This window comes from Protomyctophum parallelum, assembly GCF_964188405.1.
Source record: "Protomyctophum parallelum genome assembly, chromosome: 5".
Lineage (NCBI taxonomy): Eukaryota > Metazoa > Chordata > Actinopteri > Myctophiformes > Myctophidae > Protomyctophum > Protomyctophum parallelum.
Window position 1 is genome coordinate 32,885,831 of NC_139702.1, and position 12,367 is coordinate 32,898,197.

Here is a 12,367-nt window from a genome sequence, read left to right on the forward strand (position 1 = left end):
GCTGCCATGAGTGAAGTAGATTGGATTGTACACTACAGGTCTCGAAATATGCAAAGGACTGACAGAGATTCTATGAATAGATAGATGGCAATCACAGATAGTGACAAAATGTATTGAACTGAATATAAACACTTTTTATTGTCGATGTTACAAGAAACTCGTAATACATTTGTAATGTGATGACAGTATAGAAACAAATTTCTTCTATAATACACTAAACAACGTTTTAACAAAATTATATTGCTATATAAGGTCCCATTTTTGCACTTGGGTCCTCTATAAAGACTCAATTCATCCCTCCCTGGCATGTAACCTTGTTTCTTTCCTGACATTTTGACAACTTCATAGAAAATGATTTCTGTTTTCTTCATCACTAAGTTATACAGTGCTTTCAGCTCTGTCTGAGCCCTGACTATTGCGACTGTGCTGGTTACTTCTGTTGCTTTCGTGCTCTTTAATGAGATCATCATCCTGCTGTCTTTCCTCGGTTAAGTCCTTCTCACTGTTGTGCGAGTCATTCTCGTGATCGTGATCATCCGAATAGTGGTCATTGTCATCTGAGTAATTTTGGGCATCTCCGTTGTCAGCCTCCTTTCCATCAGCGCTACCGTCATCTTTTTCATCCTTGCTGGATTCAATTTTGTCCCTCTCCTCTGATCCTGGTTCGGAGTCTTCGTCATCCAAGTAGACTTTTCTGAAGTGAACAGGAATATAGTCCATATCTGCCTCCTTGTCGCTAAAATATCAAAAGAAGTAAGTCATTAGAACTATCTGCAGAATGCTCTTATCTGATTAGAAAGCTAGCTAATTACATAAACAATCTGCAAGCAATCTGTGGCTGGATGGTAAATAAGAGTTAAAGCTATGTATGATTATATACAAGTTATAGAACTAGACCGGCGCACTGGCCTACTCGGGGAGCACACAAGTCAGGAATGATGTAAGCTGGGAACGACACAAGTTGGGAATGCGTGAATTCCGTTTGTGTCCGAGCATAGGCATGGCTGAGGCATGGTAACGCCCCGCCTGCCTGTGATTGGTCTACTGACACTGCCCGTCTTGACTGTCCTCCGAGACACGAGGTTACTCCGTGGTGAGAGTGAGAAATAAATAATAGGCAACAAGAGAATGACAGCTTGGCACGCGCAACAGAATGCAGCCTTGTAAGGACTAACTTGTAAGTTTTATTTTTGTAGAAGAGGCAAACTAATATTGTTTATGCCGTTTGCTTTGATTGAATAACACGTATGTTGTACTATGATTTGATTTGGGTGTGTTCTAAATAAAGTGTTTGTGTTGATTATCGTGTATTAATCTAATTATAGTAAACTAATGCTATTACACTACAATGGATAAAGATGAAGGGAAAATAGATCTTTTTATATACAATAATGTTTCAAGTTTACACAAATTACACAATAATCAACACAAACACACCCAAATCAAATCATATTATGGCGTGCATGTTCAATCAATTATTCCATCAAAGCAAACGGCATAAACAATATTAGTTTTGCCTCTTCTACAAAAATAAATTCATTCATTTCCCACCACGGAGTAACCTCGCATCAGACTGTCCAGCATATCCACCTCGGAGGACAGTCAAGACAGGCAGTGTCGGTAGGCCAATCACAGGCAGGCGGGGCGTTACCATGCCTATGCTCGGACACAAACGGAATTCACGCGTTGGAAATGCATGCTACAGGAAGTTATGCAACACCCACCCATTATACCTGTTGTCAAGAGTACTTTGTACCGTTTTTAGAGAACCCAGTGCAGTACTTGTTTATGCTAATAAAGTTAGATATATTACAATCAATTTATAAACGGGCAGCAGCCTATTTGGGTAGAAGGCAAGTCAGGAACGATGTAAGGCTGAAATATATGAACCACCCGTTTATGCAATACACATTGTACTTGTTGTTTATTTGTTGTCAGACTCAGAGTACCCCAGGTACACGACTACCCGTTGCACTCTTACAACAGATACAAGGGGTACTATAATGTAACAACAGTAGAGAGATCAGGATTGAGATTGGATGGTATTTTACCAGCGTGTAACTAATATATTTACCTTTGTTTAGATTCAGTGGAGCTCTTGCGGGCAGTGCCTGTTGATTTGGGCACCTTGCTACTGATAAAGTCCTCACTCAGGCCACAGCTAAGCAGAGCTTCTGTGTATCGCTTCTCAGCTGCCAGTTTGGCATTCCTCTGTATCAAACACACAGACAGTTGTCGTAATGCTATGTAGGCCTGTCACAATTATTACATAATCGCCTAATCGCAATTAATTGAGATAATAACAATTATTTTCATGTTGAAAAAATTTCATATATTTTAAATAGTAGAAATGGCCCATCTACAAGCTCAAAACACATCACACCATGACCGTTTATATTTCCTATATTTGTTTACAAAGCCTAAAACCCAATCAAAAATGTATTTTGTATTGTTCAACAAACCTACAGCCTCTGCATTTTTCAAAACTTTAGGTCCCTACACACCAGGAGGGAGGAATAAACTATATGAAAATGTGTCGCAAATATTTCACATAAAACAATTTGTTTGTTAATGCATCATACATTGCGTCATTTAACAAATTAGGTTGCTTTATTGCTGAGTAATATTCGTGTTCTGTGTGGATGTACACGTGACATAAACAACAGTTTAAATTAACGTGAATTAATCGCACAAAAAAAGGCCTTGCTGTTTCAAAAATTGTGTAAACAGTAAGAATAATATATTAATTAAATAATATCTAACATTTACACATTTATAAATAACAAAACCACTTAATAGGGTAAGTAGTACAGTCAATAAGAATTGTACAAACCACAATGTGAACCTTTTTAAAGAAGTCCTTGAATTAAAAGTAGTATGTTAGTGAAAATAACATACTACTAATAATAATAATAATAAGGAAGTAAACATTATTAGCCTGGCATGGCCAACGTGGAACGTCAGTGTGGAAGTTTCATTTCCAAGGGGCGGTATAAACAGATTCAAACGCCACAGCCACTTTGAATAGTGGGCACTGATTGGTCACCCACAACTCTGGGTGAGCGAAATGTAATTCAAATCGAGTGACAGACAAATCTGCACAGGGTTATTTATTTTAGCTGTGGCAAATTCGTCTGGTTTCCAGGCTAAACAATCTTTGACAGTCAATGATATATAATTACTGTATGCTCACACTACACATAACCTGAAACCCACAAAAGGTCCAGGGCCTCACCTGTGCAACCTGCTCTAATAGCAGAGGTCTCCCCTTTACCCTCTCCTGGATCTCTTTGATCTCCTGCTGATACTCCCTCTTGCGCTGAAGGTCTTGTTTCCTATATAAAATATACATACTATGATCAACCAAACAATCACAACAGTCTTCCTTCAAAACCTGACAAGCAACATTACACAGAATATCCTGACATACAAAGTGTGGATAACAGCATCAGCTACCATAACTACCAAAAGGGAGTACTGTATGTATGTTTGTGTATGTGTGTGTGTGTGTGTGTGTGTGTGTGTGTGTGTGTGTGTGTGTGTGTGTGTGTGTGTGTGTGTGTGTGTGTGTGTGTGTGTGTGTGTGTGTGTGTGTGATTGATTGATTGAAATATGTATTAACAGTTTGCAGAATTACAGTACATTTCAAGCACAAACTCAATACAAAGACTGTTAACTGTGAGTGGACGACCCGATTAAGCATTACACTTGTTTACAAGAGGGTCCACCATGTTCAATTCATCAAAACATTTAGAGACGTACAAATAAACATGAATTCATCATAAAGGAAGCAAAAAGGGAAAAGAAACATTATACAGTGCGGGGGGATTCAGATTTTACGGAGGCCAGTTTCGAATTGCAGCCGTCCGTAGGTGCCCTTTGAGAGCGGTTTTGAAGGAGTCAAGGGATTCACATGTCTTAATGACTGTTGGTAGGGCGTTCCATATTTTGGTGGCATAGGAGCGAAAATAATTTAGTCCCTTGTTTGTGCCGAATCTGGGTTGTACATGGTTTGTAGCACTCCCTCTGGTGTGTGTGTGTGTGTGTGTGCGTGCGTGCGTGCGCATGCACACGTGTGTGTGTGTGTGTGTGTGTGTGTGTGTGTGTGTGTGTGTGTGCATGCGTGTGTGGTGTATGCACAATGCCAGTAGGCCTCAGAAGTACTAGCCTCGCATAGCCGGCCTTCATCTGCCTTCGCAATGCACATTGCCCCAGGCATCGCTACGTGAGGCTACAGAAGTACCACTAAGTTGATTAATATTACAATGACAAAATACTACTTTGTAGAAAGAAGCTAGGAATTCTGACATTCTTTCAGCTACATTATCAATATCTTTTATATCATAATCTTATACAGACAGTTTAGTTAGAACATGGTTAAAATAGTATGACATCAGGTCTTAGATCTCACAGTTAATAAAGCAGAACAAACTAATATTTTGTTTATGTGTGGAATAAAGTACTCCATCCATCCCAAATATAATGATACAATTACAGTACATCTGAAATGTAAATGTAGTTACTGTGCACTGCAGTAACAATACATTTGTAGGGGTGAACAGTAATAGTGTCTTGTTTCTTTTTTTGTTTAGTTTTTTTGGATTACCTGAACTCTCTGAGTTTGTTCTGGTTGGTCTGTGAGAGTGCCAGGTGGGGATCGTTGGCCTGAGCACGCTTCAGCACTACCTTCTGCAGATTCCTCTCCTTCTGCTTCCGTTTCTCTCGCTGTATCTCCTCATCTTCCTCTGCCTTCTTCCTCTGCTCAAGCACCTTTCTACTCAAGGAAGACAATCAAGTCACAGATGGTGGAAGACGTGTGGAGAAGGGACTTTGAGGATTAACTTAGAGACTTGAGGACTTTTAGGTACAATGATCATCTATGGGGTATAGTGTAGGAGGAGGAAGTCTGTTGTAGGTGGAGGGTTTGGGGTGAGTGGTCAATGGGAAATGAGTTCCAGAGGGATTTACAGTATCCATTGTAGAATTCAATTAAATAAATAATTGTCACTGTCAATATGTCTAAATGTGTGTTCTGAGGCTCTGACTATCTCGTCTATCTAGGCCGGGTGCCATCGGTATCCCCTATAATGGTACCTCACAGCCTCTTGGCGCTTTTTGGCGGCATCTGTGACTTTTCCTGGGAGGAGCTCCAGGCTTCCTGAGAGAGAAGAACAGAGACTAGAATTGTGTGTGCGGGCGGCCCCGGACCAACGTCTCAACCGGGGGCTTGTCAGTTCTTTTTCAATGTCAGCCAGAATACGTTCGCGGTGTGAGGAGATCTGGGACGTCCTTAATTGGAAGGGTTCACACGTGGTCACAGGTCTCACTTCCTTTCGGGTTTCCAGGTGCTTCAGGAAGCGCCTGTAACTGGCGTCAAAGTCTGGTATCTCTTTATTTATCTTAGGCCTGTGGGAGTCTTCTTCAGCCAGGGAGGCTGTCTTCCGTTCACTGAGTCGTTGTGCAAGCATGCTGTGTGGCATAGAAGAGCTGCAGAGCATCTCCTTAGCTCTCATTTGCATCTTGATGGCACGATACAGCTGTTCCTCTTTCATCTGTTCCCCAGTCGCTGCCTCATACACAGCCTTGGGCACAGGTTTAGCCCTAAAGGGCGTCACTGTCTCCTGCTCAGAAGGCTGGAGGTGACGGAGCTCCTCCTCTCTCTGCACCTTCTTCAGGCGCTCCCGTTCCAGGAAGCTGAATGGCTTCTGGACAGATGGTTGCCGCTCGCGTGTAGAACGGCGCCGCTCCTCTCTCCGGAGATCTCCGTGAAGTGGCAGGCGAACATGTGCGGGCAAGGGACTGGCGCGGAACTTTCGCTGGCACTCTGTAACCTCCTCCAGTTGCTTGCGCAGCTCTGCATTCTCATGTTCAATCTCTGAACGAGTTTTGATGCCGCGTCGGCGTCTCTCTGCTTCGCGCAAGGTCATGTGGAAGGGCTCTGGGACGGTAACCCTGTGACTCGATTCTTTACGTCCCTGCTTCTTCCTTCCCCTCCCCTTTGTCCTGTTATCTGATGGCAGACTCTGGAGTGAGGAGGAGGATGGGTGACGGTGTGACAACTTAAAGTCCTTCCACATGTTCTTGATGTGATCTTTTGGATCTTTCTCCATGTCTTTAGCATTGGCTTTCTCCTCATCGGATGTGTCCATCTGAGTCCAACAGAGTCCAGAACCTCTGCGGAGCTCTATAGCCGAGTGGAACTTCCTCAGTCCTTGTGAAGCTGCTGGGTTGCCCTTTACCCAGGGTAGTCTAGTGAGAAACACATTCTGCTGTTAACCAAAGGTGATTCCTTTTTCATAATATAGATAATTAGAATATCACCACTAATACATAAAGCTGATAAAATATAAAAATTCAGGCCCGGACGGCTGGCGTAGACGTCCGGGCACCTAGGTTGCTAATCCATCCTGACAGAATGTCGGGGGGGGGGGGGGGGGGGGGGCTACTGTCCTATCAAATAAAGGCATAAAAAGCAGAATAAAATATGTAAAAAAAACCTAGGATCCATCCCGATACACTACGTTCCGTGGATTCTATTTTGTCACTTAGTAGCAAAAACGTCCACGGAACGTAGTGAATCAGGGTGCCTGGCAAAAGTTACCTATAAGTTACTAGCCAAGTTACTAGCCATCATTTGACAGGCCTTGCACATTATAATTTTTTTGCATACCATGAATATGCGTACCATGTTGTATGGTATGTAATCTTTTTTTTTTTAAGATATTTCTATTTAGACATACAAGTCTTTTATTTTCTTTCCACAATGATACAAAAGACAGGACTGTATATACCGTACTATTTTTTAATTTAATTTGCAATGCAGATAATGTTGGTTTATAAATGTCAAAAAGGCTAGGATTGTGATGAATTATTGACAATGTATATCCCTTTAGAAGTTTAGATCAACTGAAATAATGGTAGCCGGGTAAACCCTCCTGGTCGTGGAATTCAATTTCATGTTTCATACTTTTATTTTACCAGGCTAATGTAATGTAATTACATATGGTGACTGATATTATCATGAGAAATAACAAAACACCTCTGCCCAGTCTCCACTGCTGCATCCAGGGGAGATTGAAGCTGCAGATTTTTGCGGTACATGCCCTCCAGTTCAGCCATGGTCCTCAGATGGGCCTTCTTAAGCTCCTCCAGTTTGCTGTAGTACTCCTCATTAGAGAAGAATATCTCACGCAGGTCCAGCTGATCCCCCGTTACCCTGTAGTCCTTGACCATGAGAGGGCTACTATCCCTCCTTCCAGAAGATTCCCTATCGCCAAACTCAGAGCCAGAGTCCTCGTATTCCATCTGAGAAGAAGGTGATGGGTTAAGCTTAATTTACGCATCTAAAATAACAGATCTACAAGCTCACAATGCATTGCTTGCGATGCTATGCATTTTGAGGTTGTAGAGCAGCTATTTTCAGCATGCAACACCGTCGACTGCATGAAGGATGTGCTATTTGGTGATCATTGATCTATACTGTGCATTTGAAGTCTGAATGATTTCTGTGACAGCATTACACAGCTTTTCTTATACATATTGAGGTACTTGAGGTAAATTAACAGACTTCTGCCACATGAGATTTACAAAACTATTTATACCAGTAAGACGCCTTAAGGCAACGGGCGACCGAAGGGCTGACACCTTAGGCTGACACACTGTACTGGAATAATGTCACTTCATTATGTCAGCACGGTCATAGAAGTTTCATTTTAAATTGTCTCATATAAGCAGGGTGCATTAATCACATCAATTATTTTAAGCCTAGAATCAAGCCATCCAGGATCCTGGGGAGTCATGACCATAAAACCTTTGATTCTGTGAAAAAATGAAAATGAAAAACAAATGGTATTTATTAAATATAGTATATCATATAATAAAATATTCAATTTCGTATTATTATTATTATTTTTCACAGAATTAAAGGTTTTATGGTCATGATTCACCGGGATCCTGGATGGCTTGATTCTAGTCTTAGAATAATTGATATATTTTTGTAAATCTGTATGGGAAAAATGTATAGCAGATTTTTAAGTGGGTCCAGAAAACCACGCCCACTGTTGTGCTCTATATATAGTAAGTTTCATACACAAATGAATAGACAGTGATGTAAATAGGTTTTCAATGTAATTGATCCCTGGACCCAGGGGTGTTTCTTTTAAGATGGGTTCCCAGGGACATTTTATGAGTCCGAGTACAGTACTGAGTACAGTATTGCATCCCAGGAGCCTGAAGGGTGACACGGTTGCGTTGTTTCTCAATTTAGTGAGTCTAAGGATGTAGGATGCAGGCTATTTGCATCACTGAATAGATATATGCACGCCGCAACATTATGCCAAGTGTGTATTTGTGGTTTGACTCATTCAGTTTTGTCAACTCAAGAAGTGATACCAGCTAGATTGAAGGTTGACACTACAACATAACTGATTCATAAGTGATAACAGTAGGCTACATTTTGTGAGACTCTTAGTCCCCATTTGATCCCTGTTGGGGGGGTTCTTGCCTGCCTTGGCTGCTGCCTCCTACCATAACAAGGTTTAATGCAGGGTTGAGTTGCATTCCTTAATGGTGATTCACTCTGTATCTGTCACTAGGGGTCAACCTGCCACCACCCAGACCAGAAAGGTCTCCCTAACCACCAAATCCTCCTGCAGCAGATCAGTGGTGGCACGAGGCACACAGTGTAATTACAAATGACTCCTCTTTGGGTCTAAGCTTATTATCCCCCTGCAACTGCAGTTAGTACAGCCATATGGTGGAGCACACAGGGTGTCTGTTGCAAATAAAGACGTCAGATGTCTGCTGCCTCGGTGCCTCCTCCTCCATCTCTCTTCCAATTATCATTAGTTTTTGACTAGACAGCTTAAGATCTTCCTCAGGGGTCCAGGCATTTTAACCTGCTGCATGAGAGCACCAGAGCATTGCTGTCTGTCTGTCCAGACGAAAATTAAGCATCTGGGATTATGATAGCACTGTGACTTATAATAATCTAGTCAAGGTAGGAGGCCAGAAATAGTAAAGACAACATAATATACAGGTCTAATCACGCAGGCTGGCCTGTAAACACTGGGAAATAAGAGAAGTTGACAATGATGAATGTTCCTACTTGAAATTTGTAAAGGAATTAGTCTACATTACAGCATTCCAAAAAGTAAAAAATTAAGGATGTCAGTCAACTAAAGCCAAATTTATACTGAAAAGGAATTCAGACGATCATGCGACCTTGACAGCTGAAAATCTGTAATTGTCGACAAGCGACACCGTTATGCGATGGAGTATTGCACTCAACTGAACTGACACCACACTCACTGAACAATTTCTCATTCACTGTCTAGATTGACTGTATTTTGTCATTCACCCTCACCTCTCTTTGAAAGAAGTCCAGGTTGTGCCTCATGTTGTGTCCTGTTGGGACGGTACTGTATGGCACGGCTCGCTCACGCTCGTACAAAGCCACCGGCGCTTTAGTGAGCGGGTCCACTGGGGTTTTTAAACACGACGTGACCAACACATTTGTCCGATGGGCGTCGTTGGCCATAGTTTCTCTTCTCCGACTTGCTCTTGAGTTTGAAACTGTTACTTGGCTAATATCTTGTTTACCGAGGAACATCCAGAATTCAGATCAGACAGCAGCCAGCAACAGGTCCTGACTCCTCCTTGGTAGCCTCGGAAACCCAGACGTTTTATTTCACCGAGTCCTTGGTAACAGCGACGCGATGCGTGGTTGTGAAGGAAACGGTCGAATGGTGACAGGAAGTGATGACACGGCGGGGACGGGACATAAAGCTTCATTCACACTGATTGATTGATTGATTGAAATATTTATTAACAGTTTGTATAATTTACAGTAGCTACATTTTAAGCACAAACTCAATACAAAGACTGTTAACTGTGAGTGGACGACCCAATTAAGCATTACACTTGTTTACAACAGGGTCCACATTGTTCAATTCATCAAAACATTTAGAGACATACAAATAAGACACTTCTATGTAGCTAAAAAACAGAACAGGAATTCATCATATAGGAAGCAAAAAGGGAAAAGATACATATACTGTGAGGGGAAATGGGGTGGGGGGGGGGAATTCAGATTTTACAGAGGCCAGTTTCGAATTGCAGCCATCCGTAGGTGCCCTTTGAGAGCGGTTTTGAAGGAGTCAAGGGATTCACATGTCTTAATGACTGTTGGTAGGGCGTTCCACATTTTGGTGGCATAGGAGCGAAAATAATTTAGTCCCTTGTTTGTGCCGAATCTGGGTTGTACATGGTTTGTTGCACTCCCTCTGGTGTTGTGGGTGTGGACTTAGTTTACATTAAGGAAGTATTTAGACAGGTACATGGGTATCTTGGTGGTGTATCGAATCTTGTGGACCAGACCCATTGCAAGATGCTGTACTCTGTCGTCGACCCTAAGCCATCCCAGCCTGTCAAAGTGGGCAGGGGTGAGGTGGGTTCGGGGGGTGAGGCCAAGTAGGAGCCTGACCAGTTTGTTTTGGGAGGTCTGGAGCCTTGTTTTAAGGGCCTTTGAGGTGCTGTGGTACCAAGAGGTGGATGCATAGTCAAAGAAACCTTGTACGAGGGCTCCTGTTAAGGTCTTCAAGGTGTTTTTGCTGACCAGTGAGGAGATTCTGTAAAGGAATCTTGTTCTTTGATTGACTTTTTTGATTACGTTGGTGGCCATCTTATCACCGGAAAGATTGGCCTCCAGGATGGAACCTAGGTAGGTAATTTGATCTTTTCGTGTGATAATATTGTCACCCACTCTAACCAAGAAGCCATCTGCCTTGCTGAGATTACTATTTGATCCGAAGAGGATGGATTCAGTTTTTCCCAGGTGTAAGGATAGTTTGTTATCAGCGAGCCAGGTGCAGATTCTACCGAGTTCAGAGCTGAGGGTCTTTTCAACCTGCAGTTTGTTCCTGTCCGAGACCAGCAGTGCTGAGTCATCTGCGAACAGGAACAAGTTGCAGTCACAAGCTGAAGTCATGTCGTTAACATATATTAGGAACAGTAAAGGCCCTAGTATGCTTCCTTGTGGGACGCCACAGCTCACTGGGAGGGGACTGCAGTCAGAAGCTAGCTTCTGCTTTAGCTTCGTGGTCCCATGTTATCTCTATGCAGAGCAGCTTTTGCGTTTTGAAGCTGGGAATGAACAGCTTTTTTTTCTTCTCCCCAAAACTTAACTTTCAAGCAGCTTTTAAAATCTGAAGCTTTTAAAAGCTACGTGTAGCCAATCAGAGCACAGCGTGGTTTAGGGTGGCCACTGGCCAGACGTCCGGTTTCACGCCGGACAGTCCGGTTTTAGACCCAGCCCACCTGTCCTCCTCCCACGTCAACCTCCGGCCGGACAGTCGGACACATAATTGTCCGTTTTTTTGGGATATACAATGCTTGTGTCATAACTGTCATTTACGTCGTCTGGGTATTAAAATCTCCGCAGCGCTGCTCAGCTCCGCAGGGAGCCGGCCACACTCCCTCTGTCAAGAGAGAGGAGACGTTCGTAGTGTTGCCATGTCCGCTTAATTATAAGCGACTTTGGGCTTGTTTTATAAAATAGCCTACTAAGCCTAGTCAGGCTTCTTTTGGGCTTGTTTTCATAGACATGGTTGCTTGGTTCTCTTCCAAAACCTGGCAACACTGCCAGTGGGACGGTCGGTGTGTTTGTTGTGGAATGTGTGCTCTCACAATCACTTTAGGATAGTTAATGCAGAGATAAATGAAATGAAAAACTACATTTAATGAGCAATGGAGCAAGGAACTCGACATCATAAAGAAAGGGAGGCTAAAGCACTGTGAACATATAGGCTACTGGCATCATACTATGTCCCACACCGATGACCATAAGACTATAAAAAACCCCACAAGAAAGAGATTAAACATAAAACATATCTAAACATGAAATAAAATAAATTGATTATAAAATGAATGGCCTTTGTGGTACCCTATAATTTAAAAAGGTTAATTTAATAGAATATATGTTCTCTGTGGACATAATGCTGGAGATGATGGTGGTGAAAATCAGGTGCAATAGTAATATCTGGGAGGGGGGGGAGCGAATCTGGGAGGGGGGGGGGGTCGGGGGAGCGGGCCGCAAAAGTGTCCTCCTTTATGAGGTCTTGCAGGTGGCCACCCTGGTTTGAGGAGGCGGAGTTGAGATAATTTCACAAAACCATTTGCCTCTCCGAAAGCTGTGCGGGCTGATTCTCCGAATTAAAAAATAAACCTTTTAAATATGGGCTGTATATGAAATATGAATGGATATTTTGCAAGAACATAGCATATTTATCGATAGAAATGAAAGTTTATATGAGAAACAAGTTGTCGAAGCGGTGAAAACAGGTTGTGTTCCGTGTTTTTCCCCAAAACT

General features: G+C 42.4%; 1 protein-coding gene across 1 annotated transcript; it reads right to left on the minus strand.

Annotated features, from left to right (window-relative positions):
• Nucleotides 1–378: 378 nt before the first annotated feature.
• fam161a (FAM161 centrosomal protein A) lies at nucleotides 379–9,538 on the minus strand (the record flags this gene model as incomplete). Its single annotated transcript, XM_083764437.1, has 7 exons — nucleotides 379–736; nucleotides 2,075–2,211; nucleotides 3,236–3,335; nucleotides 4,607–4,774; nucleotides 5,095–6,249; nucleotides 7,040–7,305; nucleotides 9,365–9,538. The coding sequence occupies 7 exons, from the start codon at nucleotides 9,536–9,538 to the stop codon at nucleotides 379–381; spliced, it is 2,358 nt and encodes a 785-aa protein (XP_083620563.1).
• Nucleotides 9,539–12,367: the final 2,829 nt, after the last annotated feature.